Below are 19069 nucleotides of genomic sequence, written 5' to 3'. Positions count from 1 at the left end.
ACATGGACGGACGTGGTCAAATGTCGTGTCTTCCCTAGTCATCCTTTCCCTTGCAATTGTGGCCACCATATTCCCATAATCTCCTTGATATATCGTGTTCTGGTTTGTCTTAGATTCCCATGTAAAGTCCTATAGCTACTATTTCTGCATTAGCATCCTGGCAGACCATGTCACGGATTTGCCGAATGTACTACTTACCCCGCTGCTCCTCCGCTGTGGGTCCGGGACGGCCTGTAGATTGGGGTTGGACGGGTGGCTTGGTTTAGCGCTTTGTTCTGAGCGATGGTCTCATTCATGTGGTGCTGGCCAGACTTTAATGACAATGACCATTCCCGCTGCGGCCCGCTCCAAAGAGCCGCCTCCGAATCCACGGCTGGTGCACGAGCAGTTTCCCATGATGTTTTTATTACTCGCAAATCATAAGCTCCGGTCCGTCTGAGCTGGCTGCAGGCAAGACTCCCTGTGTGTCCATGTCCACTGCTGTCTCCTCGTGTCTCGGGTCTTTGTCTCTCTGTCTATATTTCTGCATTCAGACATTATGCGCAGAGGTCAGGCCGTCTCACTTCTACAGCATTTCCACTGCAGCACGTCCACTTCTGCAGGTTTATTCAGACCGACTTTGAGCTGCTTCTGCCAAGCTCAATCAGCTCACGGTGTTTCCACATGTCCTGGAAAAGCTGGAACAAAGCTGCTTTTACAATGAGGGGAAAGTTGGGAGGAAACCCAAAATCTCCGGCATTGTATAGTGCATTGTTTTATTTAGACACAATGGCCTGCTCTTATCGTTTCTAGTCAGAGAAATATAATGTATTCAGAAGTGTAAGCCTGTATTAGTGACCAGGTCTATATTGGACACACATCCTCTGATTTCTCCTACCATTAACTAGATCCTCTCGGCCAGGATGAATGAGTGTGTTTGTGAGGCCACCAGTCCAACTAAGAATCAGAATTACCTTTTGCAGGGGAATCCTTGCACCAGAGAGGATTCTACTATAAATATTTTTAGAGGAAGAGGAAACTGAAGCATCTGGAAGAATCCTGAGGAGACACTATGCGAGCTTCACACAAATGCTTGTAGAAGGATTTCGGTAATTTGCATCCATTTACCCACATTAGTTCTCACAAACACACTCAAATTCATATGCCAGATTGCATGGAACTGAGGGAAAGTCGGTGAAGTGTCTTGCCCATGGACACAATGACCTTCGGATCAGCCAGCGATGCTCTATCAACATAACTTCACAAACCACTTAAGTTGATGACCAAAACTCCTGAATACATGCTTTCACTGCCCGGGAACACTGCCCTGACGATGTCCACAGCTCAGAAGCTCCAAGACGATGTGCAACAGGACTAAATATGAATACGTTGGATGTGGTTGTATGATTTAAAGTTGGCCGCCCCTAAAAAAGCCTGAAACCTTAGACTCCGCAGATGCCTTTGCACTGCTCCCGAGTTTGCGGAGGAAACGGGAGCGGGCGCTGAGGCGGGCCGCCGCTGTCCTTCGTATTCGGTTTGTTTTTCCTTCATGCTTCTCTCAGTGATGCAACGTCTGCGCATGCCGCTGCCAGGAGCTAACCTTCACTGGGCTTGTGCTCGCGCCCAGAGATCAGCTTTTAGCCAAACACTATTTACAACTTAATATGAGAAGTACAGGGTTTATAGTTCCACTGGGAATACAAATCACACCAGTGTCAGTTTAGAGGGGACGCGTTTGTTTTTTTGTCCAAGACGTAGCTCAAATCTTGGTGCAGCTACAAACTCTCTATACCTACTCTATTAGCATAAATGATGAAAGAATAATCATTCAAAATGTACCATTGCACATATGCTTTGTTAAAGGGCCTACACACATATTTTGGACATTAGCCCTTGAAGTTAATGTTTTATACGTTTGTATAGTACCAATGATCACCAATTGAACTCTGAGCTCTCATCTGGCTCATAAAGGTCAGTTTAATCTATATTTTCATTATGTTCATTCATAGTTTGTTCATAGTTTTGTTGGACATTGCCAGTTTATGGTTTTACATGCTATGCTCGACACAGATGATGGACAGAGTTAATAGGATAGAATTATATTTATTCAAATGAAGCTTTAATGTAAGAGGAAAATGGATCTGCAAAACACTGTTCCATTTTATAAATAGAAAATGTTGTTTCTGGCTCTATAGGGGCTGGTAAAAAAAAAGTCTCTTTAGCAAATGTAATTGGTGACCGTAATTTACTCTTCTCTGAGAGTACAACTCCAGTTAGGAGAGGAGTAATGCAGTGTTAAAAGGTTCAAGACGATTGTTGTGACCTCGTAACAAGCTTATGGAGGCAGATTGATCGGTAAAATAATGAGAGTCCAGTGAAGGCGTAAAGACAGAGGAAGTCCACCTCATGACATCAGCATGTGGGGACAATTGTTTTAAGCTACTCAGAAGGAGACGGACTGAATGTGCAGGATTACCCGCAAAACATTAATGCCTCTTAGATTTGGAAAGACGGCATGTCACTCTGTACCTACTCTGCTGAGGCCTGATGAAGATGACTGCAGTGGAATATAGTGGCGATGGCAGCTGAGGATTAGGGAAGCCTCACACTGGTTTACAGCTTGTGGTTGAACATTGTAACATTTGAAAGAAGGATGACGAGGCAAATGCAGATCAACATTCAGCACAGAGTAGACACAACACCAGGAGCCTACAGTGAGGAGAACATACTATGCATGATTGGGCAGTGTCAAGGTTAATTTTTTGCAGTAAAGCACACTTTATGAACCTCTGCATTTGGCCCGTCCCCCAACCTGACAGGAGTGAAGATGAACAAGGGGACCTTTCTCCAGATCTTGAAGTAGATTAATGCTCAGAACTAGAGCATAAGCCTGTTGCACATGTTTTCGAAACCGTCTTTCTTTGAGACATGGCTGCCACATTACCACAGTCTGTTTTACTAAAGGTGTAGCAGATTGACAGAGGATACTCCCATGAGCACTCACTGTGCCACACAGTCTTCCGTGCACATGATGGGAGCTGGGACTTTCGCTCGTCTCAGTTTGCGGAGAAAGTATAGACGCTTGTCCTTTTTTAGCCGGAGATGAAGTGTTTGTGGACCAGGAAAGGTTCTCTGTACATGATGCTATTTTCTATGATCTCGATTTTGTTTTAATCCTTGCAATCCTTGCTTTAAGAAAGGATTATACTGAAAAACAACTGATAAAATGATAAAATATTCCCTTTCGCTCTATATTTTTCTTCTTGGGCACATTGTTACATTCAAACATTGTATCATCTGTGCTGAGGCCGCCGTCTGTGCAGTTTCCACACGGCGCTGGAAGCGTGCTACCCCAAACATACTGTTACAGGCTTATACCATGGAACACTGCTCTGGCCTCTGGCTGCCAGGGGTCCGTTTGTGTGGAGCAGGCATTTGTTTTTCCCCTCCATCTCATCCCACTGCGCTCCAGGCTGCGGAGAATGTCATGATGTCTGATTTCTAATGCGCTGGTGAAAAAGCCACTTAAATACACACTGGTGCGCGCTGGTCTTCTGCTAAAAAGTCCTTGACGCTGCCATCGACGTGCCAAGAATCTCTTTTTAAGCCAGGATTTGTGAGGCTAAGTGCCGGCTTTCCTGCTTCTCTCATCAGCCGAGGAGAAGACGCTGCAAAACAATGCCAAAGTCAAGTTGCAAAACCTTTTTATGGATGGAAGGCCTAGAAAGTTGATTTTACATGCAAACACAACACATTAATTTTCAATCTGGGTCACTATATCCCATAGATTATTGGTCTGGAGAAACAGCCGGAGCGTTTTATGTCACTTCTCCGTTCGGTTGGATGTTGCTGGTGGTGGACACATGATCGATGTTCCAGATGCCCCTCTCTTCAGCTTTAACTGAGTTGGAGTTTCTAGTTTGGGCTTCATTCTTGATTTTCTTATTGGATTTTACATTTTGTTCGAGCTCCAAGTCAGCCTGGAGTTAAGATTTGGTTGTATTAATGTAGAAGGGAAAAAAAATCGAATTTATGCTTTCATTATAAAGTTAAAGCGCTCCAGATTTCAGGAGGCACAGTGAGTGGTCGACCTGGATTTCAACAAAGAATTTTCTACTTGATTTGCTTCCAGCTCTGGTTATTGAAAACAAAAGGAGGATGACTCTGATGTGTGTGGAGCCGTAGGAAACTAACTCTTTCATGGTTACTGGCAGTGTGGTCCTTACATATCTAAAGCAAGTTTACCTATTTACACTCAATAGTATATGTGGGCCCGCCTCAGCTGAAAGCAAAGACCATCCAGAATTAAATGGAGGTCAGCACCAGCACTAATTTGGGCTTGCATTGGAGACTGAAGTTTGGGTTTTAGCATTTAGATCATACGTTTGTTTTGGATGGCAGTCGGTCAGTTGCTTGAGCGTTCACTGACACAAAGGTTGGCTTCAATCAGTAAACATGGTCAATGAGAGTGTAAATGGGTGAGTGGTTCTTTATCCAAACAATTCCACATTGTGTGCATTGTAGAGTTAAAGGTGGTCCAACCAAATATTAGAGTGTGTGACCTGTATTTGGTGGTGACCTTTTGGGGCAGAAGGTGTATTTTGGTTCTACCTGCTCCACGCTCCTCCTCTGCAAACGCAGGAGCCTTACATCAGGAGATTGATAATGGCTTCAACTCTTTCCCACTGCACACATCAACTGTGATGGGTCCCCATCATCTGTTCCTGAGCGGTCATGTGACTGGTCGCCTACACGTTGACGTCTGGAAGGGCTGTATGTTCTCAGGCGTCTCCTCTTTCCTCGGCCTCATCTGTGTTTTTATGGACATTTGTCTTTACTCCTCTGTTTTCTGTCTTTATGTTCTCTTTTACGGCGCGGGGTCACAGTGGAGTCTCAGGATGTTCGTGGGCAGGTTATTCTCCTGTTTGCGCTCGTTTCCCAACGCAGCTGTAGGATATGACCAGAGAGTGGGCTAGCATGAGCGCTACACATTATCAGTTGATTTATTGTGTATCTTGTCATAGCGAGTGTTTGTGCACACTTTACTGCACTCAGGTGTTCAAGCCGTCAATAGGCTTTTCTGGTGTGCAATGTTGAGGTCTAAGACCGTTGTTTTAACAATTAATGGGAGATTGTGTGTGTCCATCCACTGATTTAGTTCAGTGCTTCCCAACATTTTCTGTGAGAACCCACACATCATTAACATTCTCCAACCTGACAGAAAAGTACTCTAGTATAATTTCAATGTTAATTAAGATTTTCTAGAACAATATTTGACATAGATTCGATTCTAATTTCTCAAAACTGAAGGTTTGGGTCCAGACTCCAATGTAAGACACCATTAATTCAGTTGACTCCATTGTGTTCCTCAAAGATGAATTAAGCCACCCTTATTTCCTACTCTGTGCAATACTTCTATACTTCTATACACTTCTATATTGGAAGTAAATGAGTCCTGCAGTTCGGAGAACGTGGTAGATTTTCAAGTGCATGAAAGCACCTGCTGACTCTGACAACGAGCCTAGCAGCCGACACACTGGATGAATGACCCCGGGAGAATTAGTAATGCCTAATTAGCTGCAGTGTGTTTGTCTTGTGATAAATGATCGGCCATATTGTTCTCCTGGTTTCCCTTGGCCATGACCACCTCTGTTTATTGCGCACGCGGTGGCTCTTTGATGTGTGTTTTCCACTGCGAGGAGGTGAGGTGCTGAAGGAGGATTAACCACACCGCTAACTGGCACGGGGCTCCCGAGACGCGGCGTGCCCACAGTGGAAACGACCAAATGTCGGGCGTAACACGATCTGCGGCGCGTGCGGATATGTGTATGCAAAATCACTCAGATCCTCGCATTTGTAACTCAGCCGCTTATTACGGCCGGGTTTGGAAAGCCGAGCTGAGGCAATCACAGAAGAGCGGTGGAAAATAGGAAGGTAACGGCATCTGATTCATCTCAGCGCAGTCATTTTCACGTTTCCTTAATCCACTGTGCCATCCAGGATCGTATGTCCAGGCTTTTCGTTACTTCATTTATTGCTCATTACAAAGGAAGGAAAAAAGAGTTTGTATAGGTTATCATTAGCCGTGATTAAACTGGGTATATCCCTGTGAAATGTGGAAATACCAAACAGGTTACAGAGAGTGAGCGTCTTTATTCAAGTCTGACTGTTTTGAACTTTCACCTTCTCGCTCTTTTAATTTGGCTATCCATTTTCTGTTATATACTTGGTTAATGAGGCACTAAAACTGGCAACATGATTGTAATATGAAAGCAGTTCCATTGTAGTGATAATAAAAGACACATTATATGGTCTGTTCCATATTGACAGTCCTGGATTTAAATTAATGTCATATTCCTAAAAGACTAAAGAATTTTAAGATACTGTGCTAGACTCCTGTCACCTGCAACCCCCCAAAAAAAATGTTTCTGCTGAACACCATTCCTACTGTAACCAGACATTACTGTGACCATAAATGTATGTTTTTTACAGTGGGTGCCCAAAGATTTGGACGCCACCTGTGACTGGAGGGGAGTGCCCTTATAGCCCGGACTCCCACAATAGTTCATGCTCAAACCTTCTGAGTGTGGAGGGCTTTGTGTCTAAACATAAATTAAGGACAGGGTGGTAGTAGCGCAATAGTTTAAGTCTTATTGCCACCCTGCCTTGATTCTTTGCATGCTTGTATCCAAATGAGTCAAGCTTATGGAGTATGATTGTTTCATGGAACAGCCCTGTGGACTTAATTCTGGCCTCAAACTGTAAATCAGAGTAAAGGCCTGCTCGATTGTAAAAGTGATGGCTGATGTGGACCTGCTGAGAACAAGCTGGAAAGGCGTACAGCCGTGGAGTTGTGGTTCTTAATAGAATGGATTTTATTGTACCACCAATACTGTGTCTTGATTAAAAGTAATAAAAGTGGTGAAAACTTTAGTGCACACATTTTCTCAAACCTTCAGCTCCTTCTCAGATTTGGCTGGAGCCAAATGTCACTGGGGGAAAAAGTGAGGAAACTGTTGGAGACGGCAGGGTCATTCTCTCACCTCCAGAACGGATCGCTGTCATAGTACAGGTCTCGCTCATACAGGGGAACATTGTGGTTTTGTAAATTTGAGCCCCACATTGGGCCTACATGCACTATGTGGGGTTTCACATGTATTTTAGCATGTATGTTACTAATGCAGTGTTTCATTTGATTGTTGAGCTGAGTGTTTATCAAACCAAACCGTTTCCCCACACCGGTCCAAAAGTGTTCCTCTAACTTCTGATTTACAAATTCACAGCTGGATTAATGTATTCTCTTCGGTTTGCCTTGTCTGCAGCTGGCTTCAGGAGGAGCTTCCGTCTGAGTCGAAGAGACAAGAAAACCAACAAGTCCATGTACGAGTGTAAGAAGAGTGAGCTGTACGACACTGCTGATGTTCCCACGTACGAGGAGGTGACGCAGTACCGCCGGCCCAGTGGAGCCAGGCACCGGCTGGTCGTACTTGTGGGTAAGATCGATCAATCAACCAACACAAGCCATAGAGGGCAGTTGGGTTTCATTGTTTTTGTGTGGAGTTTGCAACATTTCCTTGCATCTGGATTGATCTGCATTTCCTCATTAACCAAAAACACGTAAATTAGGTCCAATCCCTGAAGAGGTTCCTGACTCTCTCCACTCCAGTCGTCTGGCCAAACTGTGCTTGGACAGGCTGCAATGACAATAATAAAGGAATATAAGACACTTCAAGCTCCATTAGCTCTACAAGGTGACAAAACGACATGCTTTCATCCACTCCATTTGACTGTCACTGCTCCGCTTCGCTTTCCCTCACCTTCCACCTCACACACAGCTCTCTGGAACTCTGCAACTGTCAGACTTGGCCCCGACGCGGCATAGATTTTAATAAAATCGCTCCTTTCCACCGCGCTGACACACACGATCCAATCAGTGATTCAGAGCGTCTTAGCCTCGGGTGACCCAGCCCTTGCCCTGCCACGACCCCAAGTCCCACGATCACACCTTTTTAAAATTAGACTTTCATTTGCAGCGCTCATTCTAATCAGACCCTTTTCCATCGCTTCATGTGCCGCTAATATTCAGAGCTGATTCGATTGTTAACGCCGGTTTAATAGGCCTCCAAAGTATTGAAATGTGTGTAGCAGAGCTGGGCTTCATTTGCTGCCAGCGGTCTCTAAGCCAGGTGCAGAAGTGGAGTTAGTACAACTGCTGTGCCTGATAAAGAGGGTGCCGCGTTGGTTAGTTTCAGCCTGTAGTTTTTCTTGGTACGATATGATGATATAAACTCTAATTGATTTAAGGCAAAACAGAGCAAGTGAGACTGTTTCTGTAGATTAGTGATATTAATAGGTAAGTTTGGGGTTTTGAATCTTGTTTAGTTTTTGAATAAGCCATTTAAAAGAGAAAAAAATCTGAAAAAATTCAAATTTTGCCTTGTTTTTGTGGTTAAAAATTCAATAAATCAGGCTGGGAATTTGATATTATGAAATCCCTGTGAAAAAAAAAACCTTGAAAATATTGTTAAATCCCACACTGGAAAGTTTGGAGTCTGTAGGAGCTACTAAAGTGGAGATGATGTCGCAAGAGTGAAATGAAAAGCCTCTTATGGAGACAAATGTAAAAGTTCATCATCCTGTCTAGTTTCACTAATCAGGAACCAGAGTGGAAGAGAAAGCCGTGTTGCATATTCTGTCGTCTAAACAAGTCTGCGAATGTTCCGGTCGGCCTTGGTGCACTCGAACGCCACACGCAGCCCGGCCCGTGATCAGGCGGCCTGTAATTAGGCGAGCTTCCACAGAGGACGTCCTGTCAGCCTAATGTAAATACGCTCAATTGTCCTGCATCATTTGGAGGACGACGAACGCTCACTCGGGCCCGAGCGGAGTCCCAGGGACTGATCTGCTTTATGTTGCGCTTTCTGTAGCTCTCTGCTCTCACACATTGTTCTCCTGCTTCACATACAGTATGGAATTTACATTTACAACAGCTGGGGAAACGTGGGGAGGAAAATCAGAAAACATGGAGGTAGATATATACAGTGTATATGCACAGATACAGACGGGGCTTTGTAGCTCATTCACAAGGCTGGTTTTCAGTATTGTATTTCAATAAGTGAGTTCTACTTTACTGTCAGACTTCACCCGTTGTTTGCACCTGCCTTTAGTCTTAATTGTTTAAGTGATGGTATTTAAGGATGGTAAAGTTACCAAAAGTCCTGACTGTTTAGTTCCAGAAGAGAGGGAGCATTTCTCGTCTCATCTGTGATTTCTTTTCATTTTGTATTGTGCAGTTTTTAGGCAAGTTCTAATGCTCTGTTCAGGTAACATTTGTCCTTTCGAGTTTGCAGTGTTATTGTTCTCCATTTCATCTGTTCTCAGTAGACAGGCAACTATGTTCAAAAACTCGAGTGAAAGAACTTCAAATGTCATCATTTTCAAACACTTTTTAAGGTATAACAAGTGAAATTCCACGGCCAGGATTTTAAAACAAAAAAGGCAATATGGAAGCTGTTATTTAGAAAACCAAAGTCTTGCTTCTGGACAGCGATAGCGCAGCATATGAGGCGTGCAGCATCCGAGCGCGAGGCCAGACGAGGCCGTAACGCGACCACAAATGCAAACATTACATTACATTACAGCGCTGCAATGTAGTAACCACACTTTATATCCTCAGAGCTGCCATACGTCCATCTCCAGGAGGTCCTTTTATAGACATTCAGAGCATACATTAACGTCGCCTTCAGCACATTTGAGTCTTGTTCAGTGTGTTCGGTTACAGGAGAACAGAGCTGACCTCACTGCTTTGTACAAACGTGTCATATAATCACATTTTAGTGGTAACACAAAGTATTCCATGCTGAAAAATGAAGCATTAGATAGAAGATAAATATTTAAGGGTAAAAGGAGAGTTCATTTGGTAATTGTCTCTAGTGCAATTGGTGAAACTAAACTATATTTTGTAATATATTGAAATAATCCGCACAAGTCCAAAGAGAGTTTAGCACTGTATGGACTCTAATGATAACGCTGATGGAGTCTGACACTTTTACACACACAGACAGACAGAGGGAGGCCAAACACACAAACAACGGTAAACGCCAAAACCTTTCCCTGACACCAGCGGAGTTATGGCGGCCCTAATGGAGAGAACACATTTACGAAGTAGTTGTTGTACCAGTGTTGTTAATGCACCAAGTGTGGTAGAGGCTGAGGGTCAGACGGTCAGAGCGCGCCGCAGTGATCTGCTCGTAAAGACCTGCTGGAGTCTGCCACTGGAAAACACTCACAATCAGCTTTCAAACTCACTTTTACAGTACATGGGATATTTGGTCTATGCACTGTTTTATTGTCATTTTTATGATATTTCTTATGCGTCTCCTCTGTGTGGATGTTCATTATTGCTTTAGAGGAGGAATGTGAGGTTGCTTTTGAGTAAACAAGTCCAGGGACATAATAATATTTTATAAACTTTACTTATCGGTGTACACTGATTTCAGGTCAACAAGTTCAAATGATTTTTTTTTTTTTACTAATAACAATAGCAATGTTGATGTGAATTGAATTGAATTCACAATTGCTAATTGGAGCCAATTCCCGGGGACTTTACAGAGCTTTACACGACCCTGTGCTGCTGTTTTCCTATTTTCCCAAACTGCTACAAGAAAATGAATAAATGAGAATGAGAAGTGCAGTCTGGATACAGTCACATGGAGTTAATACTTCAAAGTTGGTCTCAAAGCCACAATGCGTAACATTTCATCCAATCCATAAATAAATATAAATAAAATAAATAAAATACAAGCTTTAATTTCACTTCAGGTGTGATTGTTGTAAAAAAGAAACTATTTTTATAGTGTTTTATGGTGTGTTGCCTGTGCTTTTGCGTCAACACTGAAACAGCTCAAATAGTTGCTTAGTTCTCCAAATTGTTTTGAAGCAATATTTTTCTTAAGTAAACATTTTAGCTACCCTACCTCTCCTCTATTTATTCTAAATGGGAGAGTAGTCTGGACATGAAGCCCAGTGAAGCTTCACTTATGACTGGTAGCTAATCAGAGGGTGTGATAAAGGCAGAGCAACACAATCAAACATGGCGGGATAGTAGCGACAGAAGAGATAAACACTGTATTGTCAGGGTGTCCTCTTGTTTCTCTGAAAGCGGAAAATAGTACAATATTCAATTCTAAAAGATTCCACTGAAATGTATGTAAAACATTTGTTTAATTGCTGACTAGGACTTTAGAATGATTAGAATGCCCTACGTCATCCCCAGCTAACTACATTGTGCTCAAAGGTTTACATACCTTGGTAGAATTTCATTATAGGCCATCATTGGCCTTGTTAACAACAAAAAAGTGCACTATACCTACTGTGAAATATGGAGGTAGTTTGCTGTTGCCACTGGCTCCAGCAGAATAATGTGAAGGTCCCGTTCGTGTCCATCTCAGTCTCCTGACCTCAATATCATTGAACCACTGTGGGGAGAGCTCAAACCTGCAGTTCATGCAAGACAGCCGTGGAACTTATAGGAACTGGAGGCCAAGAAAAATGGGCCTCTGTACCATCAGAAACAATAAAGAACCTCATCGACAACTACCACAAATGAATCCAAGCTGCCACTGATGTTAAAGGAGCAATACAGTATGTAAACTTTGATCAGAGTCATTGTGGTACCTTCTCTTTTCATTATGATTTTAAAAGAGGCATAAAAGGCTTCACATAACCACTAATTATGAGCGAAAACTTGTTGTGTTATCTTTCATATCCTTTGAAAAATACTCCAAAAAAAATTAATTCTGCCGGGGTATGCAAACATTTGAACACAACTGTAAATTAGATTAGAACTTTGGATATGGTTGGTCATGTTTGGTATCAAAGCAACTTGTTACTTGGAATGTTCCACAGTGTGGCTTTGTCTTTGAGGGGGGCCCATTACCATGCGTCACTGATATCCCCAAATGTTCTGCGGGCCCCTGAACAAGCTGAGAATGGTTTTACTAGCCCCATGAGAGGCGTCCTCATTGGTCCCCTGGGTACGCCAGCGCACTTCTGTCCCGCACGGATCAAGCCGAGCCAACCCTGTTGGATAGGCCTCATATAAAAGCATGTATTAGCACGCTCTGCCACCTCCTGCCCCCGCGGTACTGTTCGAACCGCGCCGCCACATTCCTACACTTCCTGGTCCTTATAAATCACAGGCGTTTGAGCCCCACGACTGCGGACTGCTACTGACTTTTTGGTGGAAAAGTCCTTTTGCTGCACAGATTGATGGCTGTCTTCACTCGGGCTTGTTTATGTGAGACAACCACGGAATGCTTGGCAGGGTGAGAGCAGTAGAGAGTGGCTTTATCACTTCCAGCCGGTGAGCATAGATCTGAACATGGCCGAGCACGTCTCGGAGGGTGTCAATTTGTCAAAGGGTCTTTCATGTCGCCTGTTCAGACTGTTGCATGCTTCTTGAAATTTGTGTCAAAGTTTGTTCAGTTTGTTGTAGGAAAACCTCAAGGTGAATTCCATCTCATCAAATGTTCTCCAAAAGTTACAGAGGAGACATTCCAATAACATAAAAAAAAATCAGGTTTTATTGTCATAAAAAAACGCCAAGGAAAAATATTTGGCACACCGCAGAGTTTACACCTTGTAGCAAGACGTTCAACAGTGGCATGCAAAGGTTTAGGCATAACAAAATGTAACAATGAATCGCAGTCCGTTTGGAGAAAAAGAAGCACAAAAAACTGTTAAGCTTCATGGGGGTGGATCCATCATCCCAGTCAGTGGCACGGGGAACATGGACTCAATTAATTTCCATCGAATTCTGAAGGAAAACACCATCTGTGGAAAAAGCTGAGGTTAAAAAGCAGATGGCTTCAACAACGGGTTATGATCGTAAACAAACTTCAAAATTCACAATCAAGAGGTGCAGTCTGAAGGTTTTGCCGTGATCGGAAGAACCTTAGATGGATCTTCAAAGAGCCCACAAATCTCTTAGCTCTGGAAGATATTTGTAAGGAAGAAAGCACAACTAGAATTGAAAGACTCTTGGCTGCCTGTTGAAAGCTGTGATACTTCTACACTGCCATATTGGGCAACTATGAGATATCAACTCTGCAGGGCCCAAACCTTTGCTGTGGCCTTTTTTCCTTTTATGATATTTTGGGCATCTCTGCTGAGACTGCTGCCCCCGCGACCCGGCCCCGGATAAAGCGGAAGAAAATGGATGGATGGATGGATGATATTTTGAAAATGTAAAAGACATTGATGGGAATGTCTCATCTGTAACATTATGCCTTCTCATCTTCACTCGCTTCATTACTCACATTAATGAATAGAATCCCTTGTAGGAATTGCGTATGTCAACCAATGTGGAGAGATGGTTGATCTGGAGAGATGAAATAATTAGCTTCACTTTTCTGCCTAGAAAGCCGGGGCATCCACAAAGAGACAACAGACACAGTCCATTGCACAGTGCTCGATGGCCCAGTCTTTTATCCACCTGTTACATAAATTCAAACTTTCTAACAAGAATACGACCTTTCCACCTGTATTCCCTGGACAGAGCTGATGAAATGTGGAGAAAGGCACTGGAGAACGCTGCAGCACTTTCTCTGTCCTAAACCCTCCCTCGATCCCTCATCCCTCTTTCCACCTCGCTGAGTGAACCCATTGTCCGTCCGCGGCCTGCTAAACACATCTGCCTGGACCCGTTGCTCTCCAGTAGTTTGATGTGATTGTAGAGCCTGGCCAGAACGCTCGGCATGCGAGGAATCTCAGCCCGGCTCATGTACGCTACAATACTGCGTACCATCCACTCTCACCTTTTACACTTTGATATTGACATGACATGCAATATCTGTATTGTAAGAAGCCACAATAGCTCGCGAATCTCTAAAGTCTTCTGTCTGAGAGCTTTAAAAAAAACAAAAAACAGTGGAACTTATAATGTTCTAAAAACAAATAACTTTCTGTATAAATTGAATGAAACCTGTAAAATATTGATATTGTTATCACAGTATTGCATACCTGACCCATATTGTATATTGCAAGTTTTCTTTCAATATTGTGCATCCCTAGAGCGCAGTGTGTGTAGTGAGTGTAGCGACTGTAAACCTGGAATGAGCTATAAACAATTAGCTTGGCAGTTGTAAACATTACTGTGCTGCTCTGTTCCTTGGAAGGTGTAAAACTTGCTTATAAACCCTTTCACGCAAAGATTACGGATTGTTCATAATGTGTTTGGAAAGTTAGGGATGAGTTTGGACCATAGCTAACAACTGAAGCTGAACTGGCTTCTGTTTGAAAATGGGGAAAGATATGGTACAGGGCCTTAGTTTTAGAATAACAAAGCTTGATATTCTTATTTTAGTGGTAAACTTTGTGGCCAGGGATGTTATTATGCTTAAGAAATTCAAGAAGTTCAGGCCTTTTGCATACTGAGAGCCAGCTCGGGCTGGATCACTTTGAGCTGTTTTCCATGCATTGTTATAAGTAAATTAAGAGTGAAATATTCATGCTAAAGTGTCTAAAAATCCTAGTTCTAGGACCTTTAACACTGATGTCAGATTAGCATGACTGTGCCTCCTATTAGCTCACACAGAGTCTGGCTTTAGACAGAATCATTTGAGTCAAAGACACACAGACTGACATGTTTGTCTGGTATCACATATGAACAGAGGCGGTCTTAATACAAGTGGAAGGCAGCCGCTCTTATACAGTCGATAGCTTTGTAACTAATGGAAATCCCAGATGCGAGTTTGTAAGTGACATGCGTCTGAACACAGTGTACAGTTCAGTTGGAATGGAAAAATGGAAGAAAAGCCTTAATCGATTCTTTGTGCTTTGGCTTTTGAGTGTGGCCCGACCTTTTTCAAAGTGCACTTAAAATAACTGTGAGATGTGGTGCATTGATTGCAATAGAGTGAACTTTCATTTGTCTTTTTCACTGTGAAAAGAGCAGGTGGATTTACAGACACTTCATCAGGTCATCTCTTAGGTCATGTTTATGAAACTATCTATGTCCCCAGATCTGAGGGTCATGTTCACTTGTTGTAGCCATACTCTCCCAGATTCAAAGGCTAAAACCAGTTGGGAAATGAACATACTACATCCACAATCCCGGCCGCTGTCCCGTGATCAGGTCATGATTAGTGCTAGAGCAGCCTCCAGTAGTCAAAGCTCAAATTTTGTTCTTCGCTTTCAAATGAGGAATGATGTGTCCATACAATTTAACTTTTGCTTGTGTCCTAATGAAGCTTCAGGTGACACAGATTCAGTTGTTGAGCCTTTTTAAATCACTAGGAGTGCATCCTACGAACTGTTTGTTTTGTTCTGCTTTTTATCACTTTGAGAGAAAAATGTGAGTATTGTTTCAGCTCAAAGTAGGTAAAATATAAAACAGCATGATAAAGGCAGGTTAAGAGCTCTTAAAGTTGACTAATATAACACTGAGGAGTTCATTACATGTGCTTGTGTGTGTGTTGGCAGGTCCCACTGGAGTGGGGATGAACGCTCTGAAGAGGAAACTGCTCATCTCAGACCCACAGCACTTCAGTGTCACCATTCCCCGTAAGTCCTCTCTCCTCACTTCACCAGATGCATTCAGTGATATTAGCTTCTGTTTAAACAGTTTTAACAGCCTTATCCACACACTAAGATAAGAAACTTGCCTAGACGATATTTTGTAAACAAACTGAAACACAAAGTCTGAGTTGTGGATGTTTTTAGCTCCGAGTGGTGCACTGTGAGCGCAGGTCTGGTCCATGTCTCTCTCCGTACCGGGCCCTCCAGCTGGGTCGTCAGGGGAATCTCTGCTGACTGCCTCCTTGTCTGCATCCGTTCACACTCCAGAACAACCTCCACAGGGACCAGGCAAACACATTCCCAGAGAAGTGCGCTCCATGCCAGATCAGATTCCGACACACGGCGGCCCACGGCGAGCTCGGAGCAACAAATCAACAGAAGCACTTAAAGCTGAATAATGTTTAGTCGTGACGCCGGAGTGGACCTCTCGAAGTGTTAGTGATGGGAGTCTCGATTACCCGCTCACTCTGGGTTTTCTTTATTGGACTTTTCATGATTCATAGAAGTTAATTAAAGTGGACATATCATACATAATTGTGGCTTTTGAACCTGCCTTTGGGCACCTCACTGCTCGATCCATGAGAAAGCCAAGCTACAAGCCACCATTTTAGTTATGTGACCTTTGAAGGTGTCATGAAATCTTCTCAAGTAGTGGGATTAATCCTGTCATGAACGGAGCATTTCTTATTACTTGATTATTGTGGCACTTCTTGCTTCATGTCTCGAATGCATGTTCTCTCTGCATCTGGAAAGACAGTTATACTAATCCTTCAGCTGGGTACCCTTGACCAGGATCCAGAGTGTGTCGAGAGCAGGGGTCCAAAGTGTCTGAAGAAAATAGATATCTTGCTTTAAATTAACATTTTTGTGACTGGCAAAGAAAAAAGTGATTTGAATTAAAGGAGACAAAAAGAGTGCTGAGTAATCCTCAGGTTCTCCAGTTCACTTTTTATGCTGCAGTAGCTTCGATATGTACTTCCTCGGTTCATGCATTTCATGTCATATAAAACGCTGTCCTCCAATCCAAGCTGCTAACCACGCTGTATGATGAAAGCTTCTTCCAGACAAACTCCTCACCTGCCCCTGTCCCTGTGTTTCAGGGTCATTGTCTTATCTTTACAGTGGCATTGTTTCAAATTAGAAAAGTAATATATCAGTGCTGAGGCACCCAAAGATTGTTTTTCAGTTATGCAAGACATGTCCAATTTAAGTTGAAAGATGCCTAAAGCTGCCAGCTTTAGGCAAATTAGTGCTGAAATAATAATAAGAATGAGTTCTGAGTTGCATCCCATCAGCAGGCAGGGAGCAAGTATTTTGAGGGATTTAGAAGGGAACTGACTGAATATTCACATGACTCAATCATGGTATGGATGAAGCAAAACCGTTTGTCTTGAGAATCAACATTATAACACGGATAAAAGCTTAAACAGGTTTTGCATAATACTGTCCCTTTAAGTCTTGCACATCCATTTCCACTAAGTGATTGTCTCGTCTTATATGAGTGGCGCAGAGGTACCTAATAAAGTGGACAGGTACTAGGCCTGCCTTCAGTTCTAGTGATGGACAGATGGACTGTGCCGCTCCACTGCTTCACTGGCAATGCGCTCGCTCTTGATTCAGTGTAAATGCGTTGAGACTTTTTTAGCAGTCGCCACAGCCAACCCGCTGAGACAAATAAATCTTTCACGTTCCACGGGGAACTGGGCAGTGGCACCAGTAATTGCGAGTTGCCATGCGGGGCTTCAAGTCAAACTGTAAATAGGTTTAAGGAAATTTCGGGTCCCCTGATATTAATTGCGGTGTTTGTAACATGCCACGCGCTGTAATGGATTTGTTAGCTTCACGGAGCCGACACTCGCAATGTTGCTTTTATTACAGTGCAATCTGTGGCAGACTTTTTCCACTGGGAGGCTTAATTGATTTCAAATGTGACCTGAGCTGCAGCGTTTAATGCAGCCCAGACGCTTTCTGACCAGTGCGCACTTAAAAATGATGTCAACTGAGAGCAGTGAAAGAAGGATTCCACAATGTCAATATGTCAGAGTCGACATGGAGAAAATGTGCAGAAAGTTTGAAAAGCACACAAAACATGCACAATAGGGCAATCCTCTGGCTAGGTGCTCCAGAGCATAGAGCATAGCTGAAGATCCCACTGCTCCTGACAGGTGGTCACAGTGAGACTGAAGTGTTAGCATCGAGGTGATTTTGTACATGATGGATATAAATGATATGATATTCTTTTGATCCTCAGCTGCTCATATTCATGGACACATTTGAAACACGTCTCTCCTGCAAATGAGACATTGGGCCAGATCTTGGCGAATTATTTTCCGAGTGGCGGAGCTATATGTGCCATTCGCCTCCGCCACCTGTGAGGGGGCGTCACAAGAGGAGGAGACTGCACTGATGGAAACACGGCTGACATTCACTTCCTCGTTTACACTGCGCTGTCTTGCGTTCTTTCTTAAGCCTTTTAGGCTCTCACAGGTCGCACTAAAAACTTTATTTACCCCATCGTGAGCTAAACGATGTTCACGTCTCGAGAGAAAAAGAGCTACAGCGTCCGCTGTGGCGCGGATCGGCCCGTGCTCGGCGTGAACGCGAAGCAAAACAAAAGCACATGTTCACCCCCCACTCCCACACAACCACTCTCCTGGACGCGGAGTCGATCTGGTTGGAGGAAAATGTGTGTGTCTCAACCCACTTAAATGCGCCAAGTCTGGAGTGGCAAGATCACAAAGTGCGCCCCGACTGAGCGCAAAATGTCACGCTATCGTCTCCGTTTTGATGCACAAGATCGAGCCCATTGAGTCTAAAGGGACTGACATGCATAGTTGGAAGAAGAATAAAAAAACAAAAAACACATAGTCAAGTTTTTCTATTTTGTGTCATTACTCACTTATTTATAGGTAATGCTATTGTTTTATTTTGTTTTTACTTTGCATGACCACACACACTGCCCGCACCTGCCAGAGGGGGCAGTGTTCAGACCTGGGGCTGCTGCAGTGTCAGCGACACTATGCGCCCAAAGAATGAGACCAGCCCACTGAACATGACAGGTTATTCCATCAATGGATTTCATCTTCCCTGATGGCGCGGGCATATTACAAGATGACAATGCTGAAATATGGGAATCGTTGGGATGTGCTGGAGAAGGCTTTGCCCAGTGGTCACACTCTCCCATCATGAAAATGAATACAACAATGGATCTTTTGACATTGCAAAAGCTTTTTGAATCCGGGAATGCAGCTTAAAAGCCAAAAGGCACTACAACCCAATATTAGAGCTTGTGACCTTTTTTGTGACGACTTTTTTTTTTAGGTTTAGCAGACTGTCATGGGGTGTTGTAGGTTATCTGCAATTATTTTATTGTAGACATTATTTTACAATGTTATTCCTTCCGCTGTCACTAAACATGATATTCTCATGGTCTCTCAAAAGCCATGAGAATGCCAGTATTTTTGTCATATGTACCGCTATAGCATGTAACCTCAACAGCCAGTGTTGAGTC

The 19069-nt window shown here is 43.3% G+C and overlaps 1 protein-coding gene across 2 annotated transcripts in view; it reads left to right on the top strand.

Moving 5' to 3' along the window:
* LOC306977557 (MAGUK p55 subfamily member 7-like) overlaps window positions 1-19069 on the top strand; it is a 124536-nt gene that overhangs the window by 87925 nt on the left and 17542 nt on the right. For both annotated transcript variants that reach the window (XM_079575935.1, XM_079575934.1), the window contains 2 exons: window positions 7302-7472; window positions 15463-15543. In XM_079575935.1, coding sequence (XP_079432061.1) covers window positions 7302-7472; window positions 15463-15543 — 252 coding nt within the window. The remainder of the gene's footprint in view (window positions 1-7301; window positions 7473-15462; window positions 15544-19069) is intronic.

Source organism: Gobius niger (genome assembly GCF_951799975.1).
Source record: "Gobius niger genome assembly, chromosome: 18".
Lineage (NCBI taxonomy): Eukaryota > Metazoa > Chordata > Actinopteri > Gobiiformes > Gobiidae > Gobius > Gobius niger.
The sequence above is the reverse complement of the archived record's forward strand: the minus strand, read 5'-3'. Positions and strand labels throughout refer to the sequence as shown.